Here is a 27,794-nt window from a genome sequence, read left to right on the forward strand (position 1 = left end):
TAGTGTTTCCATATAAAGAATAAAACTGCATCAAATACCTCTTTCTACAAATCTACACCAACATCTATAAACTGTTTCTCAACCTTCTTCATCTTCTTCTTCTTTTCCTCCTTACAACTCACAGCACTCAAGTAAGTCACTTTTTCTTCTCTTTTTTATCTTCCATAGTTTTTCCCCTATTATTTTTTTTTTCGAAAAAAATATTGAATATATATTAGTCAAAGAATATTGAATATGGTCATGGATCTTAATAAGAAGAAGAATATTTGACTACTGATCTAGCAGGTGAAAGAAACCCTAATTCATATATTGAGATGGGAAGAGGAAAGATTGCGATTCGAAGGATTGATAATTCAACAAGCAGGCAAGTAACTTTCTCAAAAAGAAGAAATGGATTATTGAAGAAAGCCAAAGAGTTATCCATTCTCTGTGATGCTGAAGTTGGATTGATTGTTTTTTCAAGCACTGGAAGGCTTTATGATTACTCAAGCACAAGGTATTAATTTATTCTAATTATTATTATTATTATTATTATTATTATTATTATTATTATTATTATTATTATTATTATTATTATTATTTATTCTAATAAATATATATAATTTATATGGTGGAAAATTAAATAAAAATAATTATATATGTTTGTTGAGAGAGATTCATAAGTTTTATTTCATCCTGATCTGCACCTTAACTATAATTAGTAGTTACCATTTCAACTTCTAAAATGAGAATAATCATATACTTAGGACTATATATTATATATGTATCTATAGGTTATGGTAGATTAAAGTGGCACAAAATCTTATATTGTACTATAAATATTAATATATGTATATATAGGTTAAGGTAATGAAGTATAGTTTGGGAATCTGTTTTCTGCACTGAACACTATCACCAGAACGCAGGTGCATATCTTTTCTTTTGAAATTTTCAAAGCAATGGTTAATATTGTTACTGTAAAATAGTGTAGTAGAATAATAAAACTTTAATGTATGTTTTTCTTATCCACGCATGCATTGTCCCTAAATGAGAAGTACAAAATCTACATATTTTAACATGATATTGAAGATGAATAATCACATGTGATATAGTGCACTAAACCAGTAAACTAACTTCTTTTGGAAGTTCATATCATTAAGTTATCAATATTTATGAGAGATGATTTTTGCACCTTAACTTGAAGAGAAATATTTCTTAGCTTTTTATCTTTGGTACTACAATTTTAAATCATGGTGCAAAGAAACAATTGGTGAGAAAAACTAAAAAATTGTGTTAAACTACAAATGTCAATTAAATCAGAATAATAATAAAAAAAATTAAATATCATGAATATGGTACTTATACTTGGTATAGGTACTTTATAATTTTAGAAGTACTCATATTTTGGAGGTTGATGTCCAAGTAGAAAAAAAGGCTTCTTATGACAGAAGTTGAGAATAAAATGGCTAAAAGAAAGGTTAACCTAATTTGAAAATAATAATCTTAGCTTGGTTATAAAATAAAACAAGTTAGATGAACAAGATTGTTTTTGTTTGAATGTTATCAATCAAGGGCTACCTTGGACAAGGAGCTGTAGACATGTTTATGAAGAAAAAGAAACACATCTTGGTGGCTTGGAAAACATACTTATTACTTTTCTTATAAACAACAAAATATTATAAAAGGATAATACAAGAAACTATCCAACCTAAATAAGAAAAACTGTAAAATTGGCGCGACATGAACAAGAAATCATAGAAAAGCATTTACAAGTTTTAGAATGATACTCCATCTTCTTGAATGAATTTTGTCTATTCTTCCACTGTTTCTACTTTTGCAACAGCAGGTGGTCTCGATGATGCTTTCACAAAGATTGGTAAGCCTTCCTTCTGAGGAATTTCGAGTTCCTCTGAAGATGAAAAAATGCGTGACAAGCATGGTTTTAAATTGCGGTTGCGGCTGCGGATGCGGTTGCGGTTGCAGTCACTGCGGTTGCGGCTATTGCGGGTGTTGCGATGCGGAATGCGGTCGTTGCGGCGTGAATTCATATTTATGAATATAAAAAATGATATTTTATTATTTATTTTCGATTTCACATATCTTCGATTTCCTCTCTAAATTTTCATATATATCTTATTAATAATTCGTCACCCTTTTGAATATAACTAATCCTTTTAAAATATATCTTAAATCTATGATATAATAAAAAAGAAGGTAGACCAAATAATTTTTGCGAGCATTGCATAATCTCTTGTGGCCTGATGCGGTCTGATGCGGCTTGATGCGGCCGATGCGGTGTTATGATGCGGCCGATGCGGTGTTATGATGCGGTTTTTATTGTGATTTGCAATCACACCGCAATTGCGGCCTGATGCGGATGCGGACACTACCGCAACCGCAATATTGCGGCCGCATCAGGTGATGCGGTCCGCAATTTAAAACCATGGTGACAAGTATGGTGACTGCGCAATACCCTTCTACGAGTGCATTTTCTCTGTCATGGGCCTTTGTCTTCCCTTTACTACCTTTGAGATAGAGGTTTTGAAACACCTAGTCATGGCTCCTTTACAACTTCATCCTACATGTTGGGCATACATGAAGGTATACTAGTATTAGTGCGAGTATTTGAATAGGAAGCCTTCTCTGATCCTTTTATTTCATCTCTTCAAACGTCGTCATGATCCGACAACCTCGAAAAGGAAAAAGGATTAATTTACCTGAAATCGACTCTTCATGGTTTTGGACCTCTTTAAGATCTGCAGCTTTTTGAGGATCGGTTCTTTTTGCTGACCCCCGTCAGACCTAAATCTCATGTTGTCGTTTGCGACATTATTGGGGGAATGGATGACATATGTGACGGTGTGTTCTTCAAGTATTGGACTGAGGGTCATTTTTTGCCGGGGAACAGTCTTTATGTATATAGGGAGAAGGATCTCCCCGATGAGGCTCGGTACCAGAAGGGCCAATTAATGAACTTTATCAATAATTTAGGATATATATATATATATATATATATATATATATATATATATATATGAGGAGGTATTCTAGTGGAGAAGGTCAACAATAGACGCTTGAAGCGCCTTATTAACGCCCGGTTGTTAATAGGGGCTCGCTCTCAAGAAGAGAGAAATACCATCTTTGGTAAGTTCTGGAACCTTCGAGGCTTTTAATATTTTTAATCTGTATATCCCTAATGTATTTCCTTCAACCATATTTTGTATGCAATATATGAATAATGAAGTGCAGCCCCGACTTCAAAAGCGACGATACAGTCAATTAGGAGTGACGTTGGTGTGGATGCCTTGCCGACTTTACGGAAGGCCACGAACCTGACTGCCCCACCACTTACTAACGAGATTTGGCTCTTGTCATGCCGAGGATCGCCAAGTTCCTCTTTTGGACGATAATTGTTCCTATTTGGCTAACCTTTATGAGCCCACTTTAGAGGAAGAACTGACTACTATGGCTCTATATGTCCGACGTGCCTATGTTGCTTTGGCCCTTGGTGGTTCCATTCACTAGGAGACTTTTTTATGACTGGCATCATGCTGAGAAGCAAAGGATGGAAGAGAGCGTCACGATCTAAAGCTTCAACGGGATAAATACTTGCAGGAAGTAAATAAAGCTTTTATCTATCTTACCGGGGTGGATAATGCTTTGCTTCCTCTAAAGCTTGTTCATTCTCTCCCCAACCAGGTGGCTCATATGGTGAAGATTATGGCGATGAAAGACCAAGCTCTGGCTTCTGTTTAAGGAAGTTTATAATTTACTCATACAGAATTAGAACTCTTGCATCCTCATAATGCTTTGTTTACCCAACATTTGGCCTATTGTACGAGTTCTACCCTTAAGATGGTTTCACTGTCATTTGAAAATGCTTTGCAGAAAGTGGAACACTTCCACCACCATTTGACGCTTTATAGGGAGTGAATTCGGTCGGATCAAGCAGTCATAGATAGTGAAAACGTTTCTCTGTGGAAGTAGATCTGGTGAGGCATTATGTTCCTTTTTTTGTATTGTTTCATAGTACCTTGTAATTGAAGAGTATGTAAATATACTTTTATATGGAATAAAATGCTTTTCGTTATGTGTTTAAGGTATATTTGTATCATCCTGCGTGTATAGTTCCGAATCTTTGAGAACATATTAGGTCTTCCCTCAATGTTAATTGGACGTCATTGAGATCTTTCCCGGACAAAGGTCGGTTCCCTTCCCCCCTACAAGATGAAAACCTGGTCAGAGGTAATTGTGTGGCCAACCCACTGTGGCATCTAGAATGGCTAACAACTAGACAAGGGTTGGTCGTGATTGCCCATGGGGAATTGATTCTTTTAGTCGAACATGCAAAGTGTCTCCGGAAGAATCCCTGACTTTAGGTAGAGAATTGATTGCTTTAGTAGGACGTACAAAGAGTCTTTGATAACACCCATGACTTTAGGTGGGGAACTGATGTCCTAAGGATGTCGAGACAATGATCTCTAAACAACACACAATGACAAGGTATATAAAAGTGCAGTGCATAATCTTAAAGAATACAAGTAATTGTTCAACCAGTTAGGTATAAAAAATACCTACTTTGGGGGCTACCAAGCCAAGGATAAGTTTACTATGATAGTATCATTTTGAAGTATTATGCAAACAACCTCCGGTTCACACGTAAATAACCTCCGGTTTATTTCCTTCTCGCCTAATCACTACCCTTTCTATACTTCTACCTAAGAATCACCTAGGTATGAGGCCCTCCTCAATCCCCCTCAATCACAACCGTGATAACAATTACAAACTTTAGAAGACACACTTCCAAGATATAGTCATTCAATTCTTAAAAGCTTATGAATGAACAATGAACTTACAACTCAATGGAAATGTCCAACTCTTCTATCAAGATGATATTAGAGAGGCTCACAAAATACAAGAATGCATAAACCCTAACACAAACTACAATGTAAGTTCCACAAAATATTCTGCACCTGTAAATAAAACAGACTTCAACCGATACAACTGTTACTTAACAGACACGATGTCGAATGGATCATGGACATGACATGTTTCTCGACATGTCTTCTTCAGTTGAAGTGAATAGAACATCTTGTTCAACATGTTCCCATAAGTAGTTTTACCAAACATAATGCCAATCATAAAATAGAGAATTAAGATATTTCTTTAATCAGACGTTCAAAATGTCTCTGACAGCACCTTTGACTTTAGGTGGGGAATTGATTGCTTTAGTCGTACGTGCAAAACATCCCCGACAATACCTCTGACTTTATAAGAGCACTAGGCATTGATCTCTTTAGTTGTACCCCAGATTTCATGTCGCTATGGATAGTCATAAAGAAAATAATGTTTTAGAAAACATCTCTTTCATTTACTATTGTCAAATGTACATGTATACGAGGATGTAAATGGTACATGTACAACATTTAATATGATTAGACATAAGAAACATAACCAGACAGGTTATCCGCTGCTTATTCCTTTAATCTTCTTAGTCGGATCAACCAATTTTTAGAGGACGGATACCCATCATATTTAGTTGCCTAGTGAGGGAAGCGAGATTGATCTTCATAGCTACTTCTTTTCCCTTATCGTTTTGCAGAGCCTAGTATATTCTCTTTACTTTCTCTAGGTCAGTGTTGATGGTGGCTGGTTCTCCATGTAGGTTGTAATATTTAAGCTTTAGGTACACCAGTGAAGCAACAACATCCAGCGTGGCTGCAAAGGACCATCCCAAGATGCGGTTGTAAATGCTCCGGCAAGGAACAACAAGTAATTAAGAATTTACTTCCCGAATTTCCTTTTTGTCACCTACAGTAACCATTAATTCCACGTATCCCCAGAAATGGGTAGTGGTTTCATTGAATCCCTGGAGACCTGAGCCTTCGTATGGAAGCAAGCCAGTTTTTTCTTGCCCTATCTTCTCGAAAAACTCCGAGTACATAATTTCATATGAGCTACCGCTGTTAATGAGAATATGGGGAACATTGAATTGTCCAATTTAAGCATTAATTATAAGGGGAAATATCTCGTTAGGAATGCCTCTGATCTTCTCTGAATCCCATAATCCCAAAATACGACAGTCGGGGACTTTTGGTGAAATGCATCCTTTCTTGCGGTGGGCGATAATCATTTCTGCGATCTTGTTCTTCATAGTGCCTTTGGAGGGGAGGTATTCTCGGGGTGCTCCTCTGGTTATGGCGGCGATGTAGGGCCGCTTTCCCTTACTTGCCTCCTTGCTCTCCCCGTTCGTTCCGGATGCCACGTTATTTGAGGGAGATTTACTCTTAAGGGCTCGTCTCTATCTGACTTTCCCCTTGACATACTCAGCTAGTTGTCCCCTCTTGATGAGCACTTGGATGGCATCTTTCAATTGGATGTTATCTTCAGTGCTGTGGATTTTGTGGAAGTGGCAATATTTTGATTTATCAGTCTAAGGTGTCTCTCTGACGGGGTAAGGAGGTCAGGTTCCTAATTCTCAAAATTTAGTATTTACACAATCTTAATAAAATTTCTCACGGGAGACTGTCAATGGGTGTACTTGTTGTACTTTCCCATTATACCTCGATCAGAGTCATCCTGACATTTGTGAGATTCCTTCCCGGTCGGGTAATTGGAGTGAGACTCGCTAGATGCAGGGTTATCAAAATGCATGGCCAACTTCTCTCTCATCTAGGAGCATGTAGGGTTCAACCATGGTTAACAACAGCTCGTGGATGATTTTCATTTTCTTCTTTCCTAACTTCTACATGAATGAGTGGTTCCTCAAAAGGTCATTCTCAAATATTCAGCATTGAAGACCTTCTTGGGCCATTTCCACCTTGATGACAACCTGAGTGAATAAGTCAATGTAAGACCATAAGCTTTCTTTCTTCCCTTGGGTGATCCCACTCATGGCGGTTAAAGTTATAGGCCTTTGCTTCAGAGCTATAAAATGCACATAAAATATCTCATGAAAATCCTCCCAAGAATCAATGCTTTCGTTGGGCAAACCGTTGAACCACGATTGGGAATGTCCAACCAGATTTAGTGCAAACAACTTGCACTTGGACGTATCATCGGTGCTGAAATAAATAAGGCACTCGTTCACAATTTACACATGCTCATCAGGATCTCTTTTCCCGTCGTATTCACCCAATTTGGGCGGCTTCCCCATAGATTTCGACATCCGACTTTCTAAGACCTTTACTAATAGTGGGTACTTTGGCTGCTCCTTTTCTAGTCAAGTTTCTGCTTGAGGCGAAGAAGGAGCATGAATGTCCCAGTCTCCCCCGAAACTCTGAGGGAGAGTCTGGTGCTTTTGCTCATGCGTCAATCCTTTGATCGAGGAGCTTTAAAATTTTCAAACATGCTTCTTTACTTAAATTAGTTCTTAATTATTTCATGTATCCCTTTACAACTTCCTTATATTCTAGTAGTTTGTGTTTTATTTCATATTGTGTTATTTTTAAAAAAATTAAACTTGAGTTGTATTTAAGAATATGATATATTATTTTATATATATATATATATATATATATATTATAGTACTGAAAAAGTTTGAAGATTATGAAGCTTTTATTTTAAAATTTTAAATAAAAATAAAGAAATAACTTATTTAGATTCGGGTAGCCCGTTACCCGTATACGGGTGTGTTTGGTTAACATAATTTGAGCCTAGAATAAAACCAATATTTTTAAAACTTATCCTATAAAGTTTACGACTCATTTGGACCGACTCTTCAGACCGACCTGTTTCGACAACTCTTAACTTTAAAATCAAAGATAGTAATCCACAAAGCTAGGAAAAGAAATCAATTTCCTAAGCAAAAAAACTCTTGTATCTATGTGAATTTCCCCTCATCTTGATGTCAATAACCAAGAATAATCTTAGGCATACCAGTTTTATCATGGTTATGCCTAGCTAAATATCATGTCAAGAGATAATACAGTATCATTTACCCATTTGTTTTGACAAAGTTCACATAAACCAATATAAGCCATAATCTCTACCACATCCTAAGAGACATAAGTCTTTTCATCATACTGAAGGAATGGTATATTATATTGTATCACATCCTCCAAAAACAGACTCATGGTGACCAACCTTCCATACTTCATAACCATAACATTATCCAATATTAAGAAAATGAAGAGGGCTATTAAATCCTATTTTTTAATTCCTTCCGGAATATTCATTTCTCTAGTTTGATAGTAATTAACTAGCTACAAGGGTGTCACATCATCATATAAACTTCACAAACAATTGTCCTCCTCCGTAACACGGGTATTTCAAATTTATTTAAAACTAAATTTCATTTATCATCACAACACAAGACAGATTATCTCACAGCGAAATTCACAATTTAAAACACCTTTAGTACTTTTCATAACACATCAATTAATCCTCATGGTTCATGAGTTATAACTCAAAACATCAGCATCAAAATCCTTTGAAATTTAATTCATCAAAATGCAATTCAAATTATCAAAAGCGAACATAAACGTTCTAAAACATAACGACCTCGAACCCGATGTTACACATTAGAGTAAGACTCCCTCCAGTCTAAACAAACGGTAAAAGGACGCCATGAAACTATCCTCAACTCCAACGGACTATTCCTGATTTCCTGCGTGTTACCCACGTGGAGGCAACATTTAAACAAAAAGGGTGAGTATTTCATAAATATTATATAAGACATAAGGAATAGATCTAGTAGTGGTATACAAATAGTCAATCATACACGTACCGATACAACATATCCCTCATATACGCATACTTACCCACACCTGCACATCATCGCCTATTCACAACATCACCTTATGATTCAATCACAATTATCACTTAGGTATTTCACATCACAAATAATCAAATATCATCAAATCACACAATGTCACAACAATGCAATGCAACAACAATGGACTCATAAAAATAAAGAAATAACTTATTTAGATTTGGGTAGCCCGTTACCCGTATACGGTTGTGTTTGGGTAACATAATTTGAGCCTAGAATAAAACCAAGTTTTTTAAAACTTATCCTATAAAGTTTACGACTCATTTGGACCGACTCTTCGGACCGACCTGTTTCGACAACTCTTAACTTTAAAATCAAAGATAGTAATCCACAAAGCTAGGAAAAGAAATCAATTTCCTAAGCAAAAAAAACTCTTGTATCTATGAGAGTTTCCCCTCATCTTGATGCCAATAACCAAGAATAATCTTAGGCATACCAGTTTTATCGTGGTTATGCCTAGCTAAATATCATGTCAAAAGATAATACAGTATCATTTACCCATTTGTTTTGACAAAGTTCACATAAACCAATATGAGCCATAATCTCTACCACATCCTAAGAGACATAAGTCTTTTCATCATACTGAAGAAATGGTATATTATATTGTATCAGATCCTCCAAATGCAGACTCATGGTGACCGACCTTCCATACTTCATAACCATAACATTATCCACTATTAAGAAAATGAAGAGGGCTATTAAATCCTATTTTTTAATTCCTGCCGGAATATTCATTTCTCTAGTTTGATAGAAATTAGCTAGCAACAAGGGTGTCACATCGTCATAAAAACTTCACAAACAATTGTCCTCCTCCGTAACACGGGTATTTAAAATTTATTTAAAACTAAATTTCATTTATCATCACAACACAAGACAGATTATCTCGCAGCGGAATTCACAATTTAAAACACCTTTAGTACTTTTCATAACACATCAATTAAACCTCATGGTTCATGAGTTATAACTCAAAACATCAGCATCAAAATCCTTTGAAAGTTAATTCATCAAAATGCAATTCAAATTCAAATTATCAAAAGCGAACATAAACGTTCTAAAACATAACGACCTCGAACCCGATGTTACACATCAGAGTAAGACTCCCTTCAATCTAAACAAACGGTAAAAGGACGCCATGAAACTATCCTCAACTCCAACGGACTATTCCTGATTACCTGCGTGTTACCCACGTGGAGGCAACTTTTAAACAAAAAGGGTGAGTGTTTCATAAATATTATATAAGACATAAGGAATAGATCTAGTAGTGGTATACAAATAGTCAATCATACATGTATCAATACAACATATCCCTCATATATGCATACTTACCCACACCTGCACATCATCGCCTATTCACAATATCACCTTATGATTCAATCACAATTATCACTTAGGTATTTCACATCACAATAAATCAAATATCATCAAATCACACAATGTCACAACAATGCAATGCAACAACAATGGACTCATGCATGTGGTACCAATTTATCACTGATGACTCAGTCATCGTTCTCCAAAGATTCCCACCATAGGAACGATTCCCGCTTGGAACCGGAGCACATCACAATATTGCACTCAATCCGCACAATGGGATTAAGGACCATCACTGGACCAATGGTTCTACAACATCACTGTAATATCGTCCTACAAATATGCTATGAATGCATGATGCTCAACGTCACAAAATCAACGACCACAACTAGTCAAATGACATCATCATTCATGTATTCATCAAAGTCATGTCATTATTCAAACATACAACTTCACAACATCTCGGTCAACTCAACACACAAACATCAATTAATCATAGTATTAATCAACACAACAACATATACCAAAGTCAAGTATAGATACATATGAAATCACAAAACTAATTTACATACAAAATGTCATATAAACATACCCAAACATGCATAGTAAATTTTAGAAAATTCTCAGAAATTATTATAAAATATAAGCTTCCCTATTCTTAAATCACTTTTCAAAAATAACAATTTTGTCCTAGGAACCCGTGCTAAGCGCCCCCTATACCGCGCTAAGCGTGATACCTACTGACTTGACTCTCTATTTATTTGCATTAGCGCGCTAAGTGGGCTCCACCGGACTAAGTTGGCTCTACGATTCTGCATAAAAATTTTGCGCGGCGTGCATCAGATTAATCTCAGACTTTTGCCCGAAAAATGATTTTAATCGATAATTTTCTTCAATTTAAGGTCTATGATCCTAGTTCTAACATTTATTAATCATTACAAACTCAAAACACAATTGTCCATCTCCATTCCAAGATTCATTATCAGACCCTAAACCTTCAAATCCTCAACAATGTTGGATTTGAAATCTAAATCATGTTATCACACACCATACAACAACCAATCATAGTAGACACAATAATCATATAATATCAACAATCCATCATCATCGTTCATCAATTTCATCAAAATATCACAAATTCCAACATACATTTATCAACCCCTTAAATCAAACATAATACTTATGATAACCCCCTTTACCTTAGATTATTAGCCAAACTGATTCCCTTTTTGAATTCCTACGGTTTTTGTCCTTCTTCTCCTCTTCTTGCCCTAACTCTCTCTTCTTTCACATTTTCTCCAAAATTCTACATTGAATGAATATTCTCTCATATTTCCTCTTTTTACCTAGTTAGTCTTAGGATCCTTATTATGAACTTCCTAATATGCCCTTACTAACTTATCATCATATTATCTCTTTATTTTATTTAGTTAATTAATAATGCTAATTAGAAATTATATTATTCTAACTAACACCTTAATTCCACTACCCCACACACACCAACATAAACGTCACACGTCACACACCTTCATCGATAAATCACCGTAACTCTTATAATCACATCAAAATATCAAATAATCAATTAAATAATGAAATTTAATTATCGGGGTGTTACAAACCTCTCCCACTTAAAGAATTTTTTCCCTCGAAAATTACCTGCCGGAAACAAAAACAGATAAGACTCTCTCATTTGGTCCTCCCGCTCTCACGTCAGACTTTCACCTGTTGGTCCACCCCACAACACCTTCACTAAGGCAATCTTTTTGCCTCGCAATTTCTACACTTCACGTCTTTCTATTCGCACTGGTGACGCTTCAATAGTCAGGTTATCTCTCACCTGAATATCATCCATTTGAATCACATGCGAAGGATCCGAAATATATCTCCACAAACTTATTCAAATACAAATGGAAAGTCCGATTCTTATATTCCATAAAAACACCTAGAGCATTCGACACACCGAATGGCATCAAAGTATATTGATAATGATCATACCTTGTTCGGAAAGCCGTCTTCGGAATATCATCTAGCTTAATGGGGATCTCATGATAACCCGATCTTAAATCAATCTTACTCAAAACATTAGCACCCACCAACTGATCCATCAAATCGTCAATCCTCGGAAGTGGATACTTATTCTTGATAGTCACTTTATTCAACTGCTTGTAGTCTCCACACAACCTCATACTTCTGTCTTTCTTCTTAGCTAACAACACAGGCGCACCCCACGGAGAAACACTCGATTGAACAAACTTCTTCTTGAGCATCTCTTCCAACTGCTTCTTCAATTCATTCAGCTCGAAAGTTGACATTCTATAAGGAGCCATCGATACTGGACTCGTACCTGGAACCAATTCTATAAAAATATATACTTCAAGTTCTGGAGGAAAATCACTTATATTGTCTAGAAACACTTCAAATTCCCAAACAACCGGAAGTTCAACACTTGCAGCTTCATGGTCATTTTGCAACGACGCAAACATTGCAAACATCACAACTTCATCTCTAAGGCTTTCACTCACTTGCTTAACAGTCAACAACATTAGTTCTCTGTTATCACCAAACATGGGGAACCTTAACGTCTTATTATAACAATTAATATGAACATAGTTAAACTCTAACTAGTTCATACCAAGAAACACATCGGTTTGGTGCAAGGGTAGACACACCAAATCCATCAAAAAACTCTTATCAAAGATAGTTAAAGGACATCACTTACAAACAAAAGTAGTAGTAACATAACCACTAGCAGGAGTGTTTATTACCATACTACCATTCATATAAGACAATTGCAATCCCAATGTAGTAGCACAATCAAGTGAAATAAACGAATGAGTAGCACCAATATCAATAATAGTAACCAATTCGATATTGTTAATAAAACAAGTACCTTGAATCAAGTTGTCCTTCTTAGAATCCTCAGTTCCATTTAAAGCAAACACTCTACCATTAGTCTTAGCAGCACTAGCATCCTTCTTCGGCTTCTGGCATTAGGTGCTGATATGAACCTGTTCACCACAATTAAAACAAATCGGACCATCGTCTTTGCAGTCAGGATCACGATGATCGGTCTTACTACATCTGTAACATCTAAGCACCTTGTTCTCACACTTATTGGAATGGTGACCTTGCTCACCACACCTATAACATCTGACAGTAGTAGGTAGGGATGTCAATGGGGTGGGGCGGGGGCGGGGGATACATTCTCATCACAATCCCCGCCCTCGAATCTATTCTCCATCCCCGCTACAGGGAGATTTTGTCCCTCATCCTCGTCCCCACGGATCCTCGCGGGTCCCCACTGATCCTCAAGGTTAATGCAGAGATCCATAAACATGATTTTTTTTATTATTATTTTAAACCAAATTAATAGAAAAAGCTTCAAAAGCTAACCACAAGAAATTTAGAAATAATTCCTTAATGATAAATATATTGTTTTAACAATATTTAATCTATTATATTGAGTGTCATGACCACCAAAATTTCAAACTAAAAAAAAATGAAATAATCATTTAGATCTCACTATTTTACTAACAATACATATATATTATAAATTTGTGTATAAGATTAATTATATGAAATGACAAATAAACTTACATAATAATTTGAAAATTATATATAAATTAATGACATTATGATATTTTAGGCAGGGCGGGGGATATGTACACCACCCCCGTCCTCGAAGTGCTTTCGGGGAGACTTTGTTTCCCATCCCCGTACCTACGGGGGAAAAATTCCCCATCTTTGGGGATCCAAACGGGGAATCCCCATGGGGATCCCTCTAACGAGGCAAGTTGACATCCCTAGTCGTAGGAGCTCCTCCCCCACTTGTCTTCTTCCCATTGGTAACCTTTTGTTTCCCTTTGTCAGCATGAGCATTGTAAGGCTTCTTACGATCATGATGCGATTTTCCTCTCTTCTCGTTCAGACTCTTGTAGTGAGCCGAATGTGCAATATTGTCCTCTTCATAAATCCGACAGTTGTTCACCAATTCCGCAAACCTACGAATCTGCTGATATCCAATCGCCTGTTTAATCTCCGGACGCAGTCCATTTTAAAATTTGATACACTTGGAAAACTCAGCCGTCTCCGTACTATAGTGTGGAAAAAACTTCACAAGCTCCACAAACTTATCAACATACTCAATGACAGTTGAATTTCCTTGTTTCAACGCAAGGAACTCCATCTCTTTCTTTCCCTGGACATCTTCGGGAAAATACTTCCTCAGGAACTCCCTCGTAAACACAACCCAAGTAATCACTTCACCAATAGCCTCCAATCTTTGACGAGTGCCAACCCACCAGTCATCAGCTTCTCCAGCAAGCATATGAGTACCATAGCGTACCTTCTGCGCCGCAAAATAATCCATCACCCTGAAGATCCTCTCGATCTCCTTGAGCCACTTTTGTGCCCCATCGGGATCGTACCGACCACAGAAAGTAGGCGGATTTCCATCTGGAACGTACTCAAGCTACGTGACTTGTCAATCATCCCAGTATTAGGTTGATTTTGCATGGCTTGAGCAACAACCTCCAAAGCAGCAACAACAATTACAGCGTTGTTTCTTCCATTCATACTCTGTTCACACAAAAAATTAGCATCAAAGTTAGAATTAACTACAGACAGTAATCCAATTGTCACACAATAGACTCAATAACCTGGTAGGATGGACCGACCAGCTCTAATACCACTAATGTAACACCCTTCTAACCTACAAGAAATATTCGCAATATAATACAAATTAAAACAATTAAAATCACCAACAAGGGTGTCACATCATTATTAAAACTTCACAAACAATTGTGCTGCTCCATAACACGGGTTCTTAACATTAATTTGAAACTAAATTTCATTTATCATCACAACACAAGACAGATTATCTTGCAGCGGAATTCACAATTTAAAACACCTTTAGTACTCTTCATAACACATCAATTAAACTTCATGGTTCATGAGCTATAACTCAAAACATCACTATAACACCCAAATTCTACCCGGAAAATATAACAAAAAATCAGAGTATTTTAAAATTTCATACTGCACGTGGGATGTCACATTTCAACATTAACAACACAACTAGATCAGATACATAACACTTTTAATTTCGGAGGATCACATAACAACTTACAACAGCTTTCAAACAAAATAACCTTCTTATTACTAAGCAGCAGAATTCATCCACTTAAAACAATTGATCATCTTCATCCACTTAAGACAACTTGAAACATCATGGTACTTTTAATATTTTTCAACTTAAAAATACAACAGTAATAACAACAACTAAAACGACATAGACAAAACATCCCCCCCGAATGCTACGTATCAGAGCAAGACCCTATTGACTTATCAAAAGGCAACTTAACGACTTCATAAAAATACTTCAACATCCACAACTATACTTGAGCACCTGTCCATTTCCCATGGTAGGGGAAACATCAGCAGAAGGGGTAAGATATCTAATAATATAAACAGAAGTATGATAATCAATATGTATTAGATGAGAATCATACAATTTTACTACTATTACAACAATGACAAGGAATCACCAAACAACAACATAATAACAACAACTTTATCACGACAACAACTTAACAACAACAATTTATACAACCACAACAACTTAATAGTAACAACAAAATAACATACAACTCGTTATGCGACTCAACTGTGCATATGCATGTGGTACCATAGGAGCATAACTCCCAACTTAAAACATGTCAGGTTATCGAGAAATCAACAAGGCATAAGCCTTCAACTTAATTTTTTCAGTCCAGGCCAACATGATGAGCATTAGCTCCAACTTAAAAATTGTCAATCCAGGCCAACTTAGTATGAAAATGCAATGAATGCAACAATCACGACAACGACAACAATCAACATCACTACACAACAACTTATCAACACTGTACCAATAAAAGGGTACTCAACATCGCTTCAACACTGGCCAGAGGCCTACAACTTAATCAACAACAACACAACAACAACTACATAACAACAACAACATCTCAACGCAATTCAACAATTCATAGCAACGACATATTCACCATATATTCACTAGGATTCAAGCCATAAGGCTACCCACAGAAACAATCAACACAACCAACACAACATTGGTCATAGGACCTATAATCAACAAATGTCCATAAACCGGACGAATCGACTTACCCACCTGTACCTACAAGTCAGTATATCCCACATGATTTCAACAAAGCAACACAACCACAATCATCTACTAATTAATCTTCGTTACCCCGTCAGTTTTCACTAATTTCCGGACAACTAAGTATACCACATAATTCGGCTAACTCGACCAAACGGGACTGTTATCAACTTCTGTTATTACTAATATTAATTTCTTTTCTTCTAAGAAGTTACTTACTGATACAATATTATTTGCTACTAATTTTCCCAGCCAGTTAACAACTTTGCTACTTTTGTTAATTATACCTACTGTTACCAACTTAACTCTCTTGCTATAACAACCAAAATCTCTATCATTAAAATTCTAGTCTTTGTCAAACTACCAGTTTCTGCTAAAATATTAAAACATGTATTACATTGCCTCTAATACCACTTCACTATTAGTACCTATTATTCATCTGCACCATTATAATTGAGTATACTCGTGTTGAAATTAACTACTGATCTGCTAAAGTATACTTTACTCTTCCAATTCATAACCTACAGGTAATTACTATTGACTCTGTTTAATTCACTGAGTCATGTTATAATTACACTACTACTTTCAAGTCTCAAGTATCCATTCAATATAAAGTTATGACAATTGTATTAACTATGATCCAAGTTGTTTTTAACACGTGCCAACCAAACAAAATGGATCAAGTGGGGCCTCCATGGCCAAGGAGGCGCCCACCTCCTCTTCCTCATGCCCTTGAGGCGCCCGTCTCCACCCTTATGTGGGGTGCCAAAAGCCTTTCTCCCTTTTTGGAAACGATTGTCCTAATTTCCAGTCCTTCTTCATATTTCCTTCATTATATCACCACCATAAATCTCTTATAATTTCTCCTCGGTCTACTTATAATTTCCAGATTTTTGTTTCAATTCAGTACCAAATTCTCATCTTATGCAACACACATTGAATTCCCAGAAGGCAACTATACTATTAGCAGCAACATACAAAATTTGTTCAATACAATTTCAACAACGACGGCCAGAAATTTTATTCAGAATCAAACACTACGATTTCAACACAAACATAGTAGGAAAATCAATAACCCCAATCCCACATACCAACTATCATAATCCCGGTTATAAGATTCGAACCCCACCCTTACCTTGGATTTGGAGATCGCCTCTAATATCCGATCAAGTGCAAGCCTTTGCCATCTTTGCCTTTTCCCAGCAAATCCTCGATCGATTCCTTTTCTGCTCAAAACCTCGTTCCTCTTTGTCGGCAACTTCGTTTCACGATCTGTTTTCCAACAATTTCCAAACCCTTGTTTCTTTGTGCTCAGCAAAACCTAATAATTTTCCTTTTAATCCAATAAATCAAATAATAATATAATTACTATTATTTCTTAATGGGCCTACTAATCGTACACCTCCACCTCGCTATATATATACCACACCACAACTAAACCAAATCAAATAATAATATTATTACTAATCTTATTTCTTCAAAAAAAATCAACTTTATTAATTCTCCGATTAACCGACTAAATAATCCAACTTTAACTTAATAATTCCGATCGACATATCAATCCAATTAGCCTCTTAAAATAATACCGATAACATCCAATTTCGACTAATTCCAATAAATAAATCCTTAATAATTTAATTAAATAATTAATTAAATCTAAGGTGTTACAATCACCATCAAAATCCTTTGAAAGATAATTCATCAAAATGCAATTCAAATTCAAATAGTCAAAAGCGAACAGAAACATTCTAAAATATAACGACCCTGACACAGATGTTACGTATCAGAAAAAGACTCCCTTTAATATAAATAAACGGTAAAAGAACGCCATGAAGCAATCCTCAACTCCAACAGACTACTCCTGATTACCTGCGCATTACCCACATGGAGGAAACATTCAAACAGAAAGGGAGAGTATTTCATAAATATTATATAAGACATAAGGAATGGATATAGTAGTGGTATACAAATAGTCAATCATACATGTAGCGATACAACATATCACTCATATACTAATACTTACTCACACCTGCACATCATCTCACAACATCACCTTATGATTCAATCACAATTATCACTTAGGTATTTCACATCACAAATATTCAAAGATCATCAAACCACACAATGTCACAACAATGCAATGTAATAACAATGGAGTCATGCATGTGGTACCAATTCATCACTGATGACTTTGTCATCATTCTCCAAAGATCCCCACAATAGGATCGATTCCCGCTTGGAATCAAAATACATCATAATATTGCACTCAATCTGCACAATGGGATTAAGGGCCATTACTGGACCAATGGTCCTACAACATCGCTGGACTATCGTCCTACAAATATGCTATGAATGCATGATGCTCAACGTCACAAAATCAACGACCACGACTAGTGAAAATGGCATCATCATTCATGTATTCTTCAAAGTCATGTCATTATTAAAGATACAACTTCACAACATCTCGGTCAACTCAACATACAAACATCAATTAATCATGGTATCAATCAACACAACAACATTCACCAAAGTCAAGTATAGAAACACAAGAATTCACAAAACCAAGTTACATACAAAATGTCATCTAAACCTACCTAAACATACACAATAAATTCTAGAAAATTCTCAGATATTATTATAAAATATAAGCTTTGCATATTATGAAATCATTTTTCAAAAATAACAATTTTTGTCCCAAGAACCCGCACTAAGCACCCCCTATACCGCACAAAGCGCGATACCTACTGACTTGACTCTCTTTTTACTTTCAATAGCGCGCTAAGCGGGCTCTGTGATTCTGCAGAAAATTCTTGTACGACCAGCATCAGACCAGTCCCAAACTTTTGCCGAAAAACTTATTTTAATTGATAATTTTCTGCGATTTAAGGTTTATGATCCTAGTTCTAACATGTATTAATCAATACAAACTCAAAACACAATTGTTCATCTTCATTCCAAAGTTCATTATCAAACCCTAAATCTTCAAATCCTCAATGGTGGATTTGAAATCTAAATAATGTTATTACACACTAATACAACAACCAATCATAGCAGACATCACAAAAATCATATAATCTCAACAATCCATCATCATCGTTCATCAAAATATCACAAAATATCACAAATTCCAACATACATTTATCAACCCCTTAAATCAAACATAATACTCATGATAACCCTCTTACCTTCGATTATTAGCCGAACTGATTCCCTTTTCGAATTCCTAAGGTTGATCCCTTTCTTCTCCTCTTCTTGCCCTAGTTCTCTCTTCTTTCACGTTTTCTCAAAATTTCTACATTGAATGAATATTCTCTCCTATTTACTCATTTTACCTAGTTAGCATTAGGACCCTTATTATGAACTTCCTAATATGCCCTTACTAACTTCTCTTCATATTATCTCTTTATTTTATTTAATTAATTAATAATGCTAATTAGAAATTATATTATTCTATTATTTTAACTAACACCTTAATTGCACTACCCCACATACACCAACGTAAATGACACACGCCACACACCTTCACTAATAAATCACCGTGACTCTTATAATCACATCAAATAATCAATTAAATAATAAAATTTAATTATCGGATGTTACATCTACAATCTAGAAAATTTACATATCTCTTCATCACTTAAGATTTTAAGGAATACTTTGACCTATCATATATCACATTGGCCACTACTAACTTGTATAGGTATCCAAGAAGATAAATTGGACGAAAATGACCAGAGAAATTATGATGATTAATCTTTGACACCAAAGTTAAAATATTGAACCCATACGGGATCAAACTTTTATCATCATCTTATTTAAAACCCACCTTTTCAGTTTCCTACCAAACAAATGAGCTAGACAATCATGTATCATCCCTCTCAAGAAGAATGTAATAATTTTCCTAATTAGATTGATGCCCGTAACAATCAATTATTTGTCAACAATATGATCCTCTAGTTATTCATTCTTACTCAGTCCAATAGCCTAGGTAACTCCCCTAGCACCTATATCCCTCACTTTATTGCTCCGACATCTAAGTCTCAAGATTCCAATGGCTCTTGTATGGCTTATTCTATCTTTGGCATATCTAATTGTAGAAGTGGATGTCACGGTCATGGTCGTGGAAAGTTCATTCAAATGTAATGCCAAATGTGCTTCAAGTTTGGTCACTTAGCTGCCTTGTGTCTTCAGTGTTTCAATCAACTCTTTCAAGCATTTATCATTAGTATTAATCTACATAATTTCATCTAATAATTTCTCTTGTATATACCAACAATTTGATAAATATTTCGGATGTGCTTGTTTTCCATTATGCATTCCCTACAAATCTCACAAGTTGGATTTAAGATCTAACGAATATCTTTTTATAGGGTACTTCATTAGTCACGAGGGTTATAAATGTTTGTCAACTAATGGTAGACTCAATATTTCTAAGGATGTCAGGTTTAATGAGTCTAGATTTCCCTATCCTTTCTTGTTTGATTCTCCTGTCATAATTACTCAGTCTAGTTCTACCTAGGGTTATTTATGGTATGGTTTAGTGAAGAAATTAAATCGAACCGAACCATAATGAAAATGGATTCGAACTGAACCGAACTGTTTAAATTTACTCAGAACCGAACCATAATAATTGGTTTGGTATACCGTTTTGAAATTCCGAACCGTACCAAACCGTTAAAAGTTAAATTTTTTCCAAACCGAACAGTTTATTAAAGAACCGAACCATTAAACTGTTTTAAATTTTTTATATAATTTTTTAACACTTTTTGTTTTTTTTTTATTTTCCATTTTTGGTTTCGGTTTGGTTCGGTTAAAGTTTATAGCCAACCCTATAGACTCCCAATGGCAAGCAATAAAAAGGGTTTTCATATATTTACTGCACTCTTCATCTTCATCTTGGCCTCCAACTTCATTCAGCTGACACTTAGCAGGCTTTTAACTTCATTCAGCTGACACTTAGTAGGCTTTTATATATATAGCTTAAAGGTACTGCACTGTCAATGTAAATTTTTTTACACTGTCAGTGCATCACAACCCTTGAAAATAAATACTTTAGGAAATTTCCTTACCCACCTCCTTACTTTCTTGGTCACCCCTGGTGAAATCTCCAAAATACCCCCTGTTTCGGAAATGCATTTTCGAAGTCACTTATTTTATGAGAAAAAAGGTGGTTTCGGAAATGTACTTCCGAAAACGTGTTTTTTTTATGAAAAAAACTAATTTCGGAAATGTACATCCGAAATAATGTTTTTTTCCAGAAAATAGGTGAATTCGGAAGTGCATCTCCGAATTCACCCCCTTGGAAGAATTCAGAAATGTACTTCCGAAATAAGGTCTGGACAGAAGAAAAATAACAAACAACAACGATTCGATTTATTTAACGGATGAAGATTACATCGATCACATTACATAAGATTAAAGTTACATATTGTTAAACACGGATAGGTGAGGATGAGTCAACATTTTGATAACGTCGGCCCCCGATCTTTGAAGTTTCGCATCCAACTCGATCGGACCCTTCGAAGAAAATCGGTCGAAAGTTGCCCACAAAACCGCTAAATCTTCGTCGTTCTTGACCTCGAATGGTGTGAACTCAACGTCTCCGTCGTCGTTAAGCGAAGGCGAGCGGTACTCAAGCTTGACAACCTTCCGATTTTCCGGATATTGCAATAGCGTGTTGAGCGACGTTATCAAGTCCGCAAACGGCGTGTCGCGCGAGAAGTGAAATTGGAACGGCATCGGGTAGCCACTGGTGAAGTAGACGAATGCTAGGTGGGGGTAGGTTTGTGTCATTTGTGTTTTATGGTGTGAAGAGGATGAAGAAGAGTGTGTTGTATTTATAGACTTATTGGAGTAATAATGGCCCAACAAACCTTATCCTGCATTCAGTGGAAGTTTCGGAAATGAACTGCCGAAATTGGTCTGAAAACATGTATAATTCGGAAGTTCACTTCCGAATTATGCAGAAACAGAGGTGAATTTTGCATTTTGTGCATTGCATTCTGTTTTGGGTTAACAATACCAAAAGCATACAAAATAGGCATAAAATAGGCAATGACAACATAAAACATACTTATATTATATATGTATTGAATCGGTCCGATTTTACATGGTAAACGACAATACATACAAAAAAAAGACACGCACCGGTCATTACAAACAAAAAACGGCACGGTAAAAACTAAAATTCGCCGAACCAATCGGTGGCGCCTAAATCTAAAATCGGTATGTTCTTCGACCGCTCTGTATTTTGCTCACGCTCTTGGCTCATCATTTCTTCAAACTCCGCCTTTCTTGAAACGAAAGGATCCGGCCAAGTCTCCGCCTCATTTGAATGATGTGCCGTCCATTGACAAGAAGTAGCCGGTATAGGACACTCCGGTTTCAAAAAAACTTGCACGAAGTGGCGCGATCTTAGATACCCGATACATATGATGTGGCTCGACGCGTCCAATGGCGGGCGACTATGAAGTGGAAAGAATGTCTCACATAGTCCAAATCTCGTCAAATTGACACACACCCGATCGTATGCACTTGCTATTAAAAGGCCCGTATCGGGGAATGACATCCACTTCGAAACCGGGGCGATACCGCTAAGTGATGGAACAAGTGAATCATGAAGTTTCTCAAAGTTTTCTTGATTTTCATAGAGTCGGGCGTAGATGTCCCGATGCGAAGTCAACTTCGAAAGAAGTTCCCGTCGAATTAAAATGTGATTTTCTTCCCCTTTTCCGAGCAAACCCGCAATGGTCTGATATCCACAATTGTCGTCGCCTCCAACATCAACTATGTTATCGATATATTTGTTCATAAAAAGTGGAATCTCATCAATGTAGATCATGGGTGATTTTTTGATCGGCGGTGCGCGAGGCGGCTTCGAAATACGGCTCCTTTGTTACCACTACACTTGGACTTTGGTGTCGGTGAATCCGGGAACAATGCATCAACATGTTCAAAGTAGGAAGGAGATCGTTTTGTTGATGTGTCTTCTTGTGTATTTTTCGACTTTTTCGGAGCACCTTTCGTTTTAACTTGTTGAGATGGCGGTTTCAAATCGGTGGTCTCCGGAAATGCAATTTTTCGTAATTGTTCTTTTATGTGCATTTTCATTGTGTCATCTGCTTTAGCAACCTTATCCATTATCACTTCCAACTCGTCAGAGATGGTGATTTTGGAATCATTTTCTATCTACGGGTCAAAATCATCAAAACGGAGCTTCTTCCAATGGTCGATTACCTCGTCCATGCGTATCGGTGAATTCAAATTCATTTTTTTAGAAAGTATACAAGCACATGGAAGGCCGTATGTCTTTCTAATGATGCACCCACATTTAGAACTATCCGGACCCGTTGTCTCCGCCCGCTTTGCTTCATGAAACATAAAATTCAAACTCGAACGGGATATGTTGTAAATCAATTGCGAGAATAGATTTTTGCCCTTAAACTGGTGTTCCATAACCGTCTTGCTCCGACCGAACGATGTTTGAATTTCATTGTGTTGATTTTGGAGCATTTGGTTCACGGTGTCCCATCCCCGACATAAATCTCCCTTGCTATCACCTAACCATCTCTTCAACACCGCATGTGCGGATTCAACTCGGTTAGTCATGGTGCAACCAAGATGTCTTACTCGATCCGTCCAAGCACAAACAACTTTTTCCTTTACTTTGTCAAGGATAGTGGATTCGACATAATGACAAAAAGTCTTAATGGAAACGCACAAAGACCTAAAGTGTACCAATTTCTCGGTATACAACTCTTCGGTGTGTGCATCTAAAATCTCAGTCCATGCGGCCATAATCCTATCCACCACAACATCGGCTTTGATGACTTTACCGTTTTCATCCGACCTATCTTTCGTGCCAACCGCGGGTTTGAGCTTACTTCTCACGTTGCACGTTATGTGATACCGGCAAAGTAATGCAGTCGATGTCGGGAAGAGGGTATCAACCGCATTCATCAAAGCATTGTCTCGGTCGGTAACAATGACACTTGGCATAACCTTTTGATCAACCAACAAAGACTTGCATATTCCCGAAGCCCATGTAAAGTTATCTTCTTTTTCACATTCCAAAAAAGAAAATCCGACCGAATATGTCTTGTCCATTGAGGTCACACCGACAATCTCTAGAAGAGGAAGCCTATACTTGTTGGTCTTGTACGTCGAATCCATCACAAGAACGGTTGGAAATATGTTGAACAATTTGATACTTTCGGGATGAGTCCAAAAAATGTCACGCACCGTAACTTTGTCCTCAGACGTTCGGAAGCTTGACACGTATTGGTTATCGCCTAATAGTTTCAAAAGTTGTTGCATTTCCGACCGAGGGCCCATTTTCAAGACTTTAAGATTGTGTCATTCATTGTAAACTTGCTTGATATTTGAAACGCTATCCGGTTTTTTCCGCTTCAAATCGGCAAGTATGTTGCGAGGCGCCACTTTGACTATCGATAAATCCGAAATAACATTCTTCTCTTCGCGGGACAAACGACACGCCATTGGATGCCCGTGTAACTTGGCATCCAAGGCATGATTATGAATTCCACAAATGACGCTTAAACGCCACAAATCATCAACCCTCCGAGTCACGCGCAACTTAAACGGACACCCACACTTTCTCGATCCCGTGTCTTCGTGTTTTAACACCCGGTTTGTTGATACATAACTCCCACCCCTCTCACAATTCAAAATGACAAAAGCTTTCCGTCTACTATTTCTATTGTCGGACCTTAAAATAACAATGCCAAATCCAAGTTTACTAGCTTCGCTACGAACCCAATCAAGCAATTGTTCACGACTAGCGAAGCTCCGATCATTTGTAAATTATTGTCGTACATCTACCGCATCGATCATAGATTTAACGTCGATAACCGGATCGTTATTAACGTTGACAACTTCCGAAACTACTACGTCATTGTCGACACTGTTGTCCGGATACACCATACCTAACATATGCAAAAATTAGCAAAATTGGCCAAAACTGTTTTTTTTTTACTGCCAGGGATGATTTCGGAAGTACATTTCCGAAATTTGTTAGGTAACTTATTTCGGAAATGTACTTCCGAACCATCGTAGTTTTCAGCACAGATTTCTTCAATCAATGTAGTGAAATAGGGGATGAAATGAGAGATGTTTACCTCAAATTGTAGCTTTCTATGCTCCCTTTAACGTGATCAACGGTTTGAAACTTGATTTTGAGACGAAAAATGGTTTGATTTTGATGGAAGTTTTGGAGAAAAATGATGAAATAGTGAAGGAGGGAAAATGGTATATGAACACTTTTTTTCGGAAATGAACTTTCGAAATATTACCTGATTGTAAAAAACAACGTATTTTTTGAATTTTCATGCATTTCGGAAATGCATCTCCGAAAACACCAATTTTTTGGTGTTTTCAGAAATGCATTTCCGAAGTCTAAAAAAATCTAAAAAAAAATTACTTCGGAGATGCATCTCCGAAGCACGGGTAAGTTGGGGATTTCGCTGGGGGTGACCCTCATAGGGAGGTGGATAAAGGAATTTTCATACTTTAACTGTTATTTAAATAAAAAGTCAAATATTTATAAAAGTTAACGGTTTGAATTTCACTGACAGTGTAAAACTGCTTTACACTGTCGGTGTATTTCCATTAAATATATATATATATATATATATATATATATATATATATATATATATATATATATATATATATATATATATATATATATATATATATATATATATATATATATATATATATATATATATATATATATATATATATATATATATATATATATATATATATATATATATATATATAATCGAATTTTTGGAGTAAATGATTCAATTCTCTCTCCTTTCTCTTCACTTAGAATAGGTAGCATTATGTATGCTATGGTATGTTCTAAATATTCTAATGTTGTAAGTGTCAGTAGCACCGTTATGAAAAAAATCTGAGAAGGTTTATTAGGAGGGGTGCTGAGATGTATGAAAAGCACCCTAAACATTGTTTGGTGTAATATATTCATTACACATAACTAATTAAACAATTTATCATATTCGCAGACCTATTTTAATCATAAATAGTTGCCAATGCTTTTTATTAACTTTGTATATGATGGCAGCATGAAGGCTGTTATCGAGCGCTATAGCAAACAGAAAGAAGAACAACATCAGCTAATGAATCCTGCTTCAGAAGTCAAGGTAATCATTACTATGCTGTTCATTATGTTGCATTTTAAACTGTTTATACATATTTGATATCTGTGTTTCTACTTGCTAGTTTTGGCAGACAGAGGCAGCTGGACTAAGACAACAACTGCAGTACCTGCAAGAAAGCCATAGGTAAATTAAATAATGAGCACTTAGCAGTTGCATAATTGTAACCTTTTTGGTAAAAGAAAAAATTGATTTTTCCAGTTTCTGTTATCAGTAAAACCAACTAATTTCATATGAAAATGTATGTTGTACTTTCTTTCGGGTAAAAGCAGGCAATTGATGGGTGAAGGACTTTCTGGTTTGGGTATTAAAGAACTACAAAATCTGGAAAATCAACTGGAAATTAGTCTCAAGGGTGTTCGCATGAAAAAGGTATGTCGGGTCAATTCAAATCTCATCCAATCGGTTTGAAGTTTTTTTACACCAAATAATTGACGGGTTACGCTGTCGTCTATTTCCCTGTAGGATCACATTTTGACTAATGAGATTAAAGAACTACACCAAAAGGTACCGGGAGTCTGGTTTTCTCGCTGTATTTAACTAGCAGGCTTTCTCGCAAATTTCTGACCAATTTCTGTTAATGCCATTGTAGGGAACTCTTGTTCATCAAGAAAATGTCGAACTCCATAAAAAAATGGACTTCATCCAAAAAGAAAATGCAGAGCTACAGAAGAAGGTAAATGAAGAAAATGTGGCATCGAATCTTTCATTTACTATCAGAAATGGATATGAATTACATGCGCCGATCAGTCTCCAGCTAAGCCAGCCACAGGCTCAATACAGTGAACCAGTAACAAAAGCCATGAAATTAGGGTATTCTCTTGAACTAATAATGTATTTCATATATATCCGATCTACGCTATTTTTGTTTAGAAACTAAACACTTAAATTCTACACCAGATTACAGCTGCATTCCTAACAAGCAGTCATGAAGCAGTTCAAATATATAATCATGCTGCTATATGTGTGGGATCTTGTAGTTCAACAGCCACGTTGTTCAATCCAACAGAATAGAGTGCTCACAGCTCACTCTTTTGTAACCAAAAATAAAATAGAGTGCTCGCTCTTTCATCTTCTTTTGCAGAATTTAATTCCTCTTTTCAGTGTATGTTCGTTATCAAGTTCACCTTCTGTATCTTGTATATCTTCCATTTCATACATTGAAACTAATATATAAAAACGTTACCATTTTTTTTATTCTCTATCTAATATTTCTTTATGACATATGTAGTTGTTTAGATTTGAAGTTTCTTTGATCTCAATTTTCAAGCATGTGTTTGGATCAAAAGACTATAATTAATAATGATGTTTGTTTAGTTAAATAGGTTACAAAAATCAACGTTGGGTGATTTAAATTTTCCATCACAAG

The 27,794-nt window shown here is 36.2% G+C and overlaps 1 protein-coding gene across 1 annotated transcript; it reads left to right on the forward strand.

The window, feature by feature from the left end:
* The first annotated feature begins 288 nt into the window (after positions 1-288).
* On the forward strand, positions 289-27,326 carry LOC131624853 (MADS-box transcription factor 23-like). The gene is made up of 6 exons (XM_058895778.1): positions 289-496; positions 26,332-26,410; positions 26,490-26,551; positions 26,698-26,797; positions 26,891-26,932; positions 27,018-27,326. Exons 1-6 carry the CDS (start codon positions 315-317, stop codon positions 27,303-27,305), a joined length of 753 nt encoding a protein of 250 aa, XP_058751761.1. The 5' UTR covers positions 289-314; the 3' UTR covers positions 27,306-27,326.
* The last annotated feature ends 468 nt before the right edge of the window (positions 27,327-27,794 follow it).

The sequence above is a fragment of the Vicia villosa genome, linkage group LG1 (genome assembly GCF_029867415.1).
Source record: "Vicia villosa cultivar HV-30 ecotype Madison, WI linkage group LG1, Vvil1.0, whole genome shotgun sequence".
Taxonomy (NCBI): Eukaryota; Viridiplantae; Streptophyta; class Magnoliopsida; order Fabales; family Fabaceae; genus Vicia; species Vicia villosa.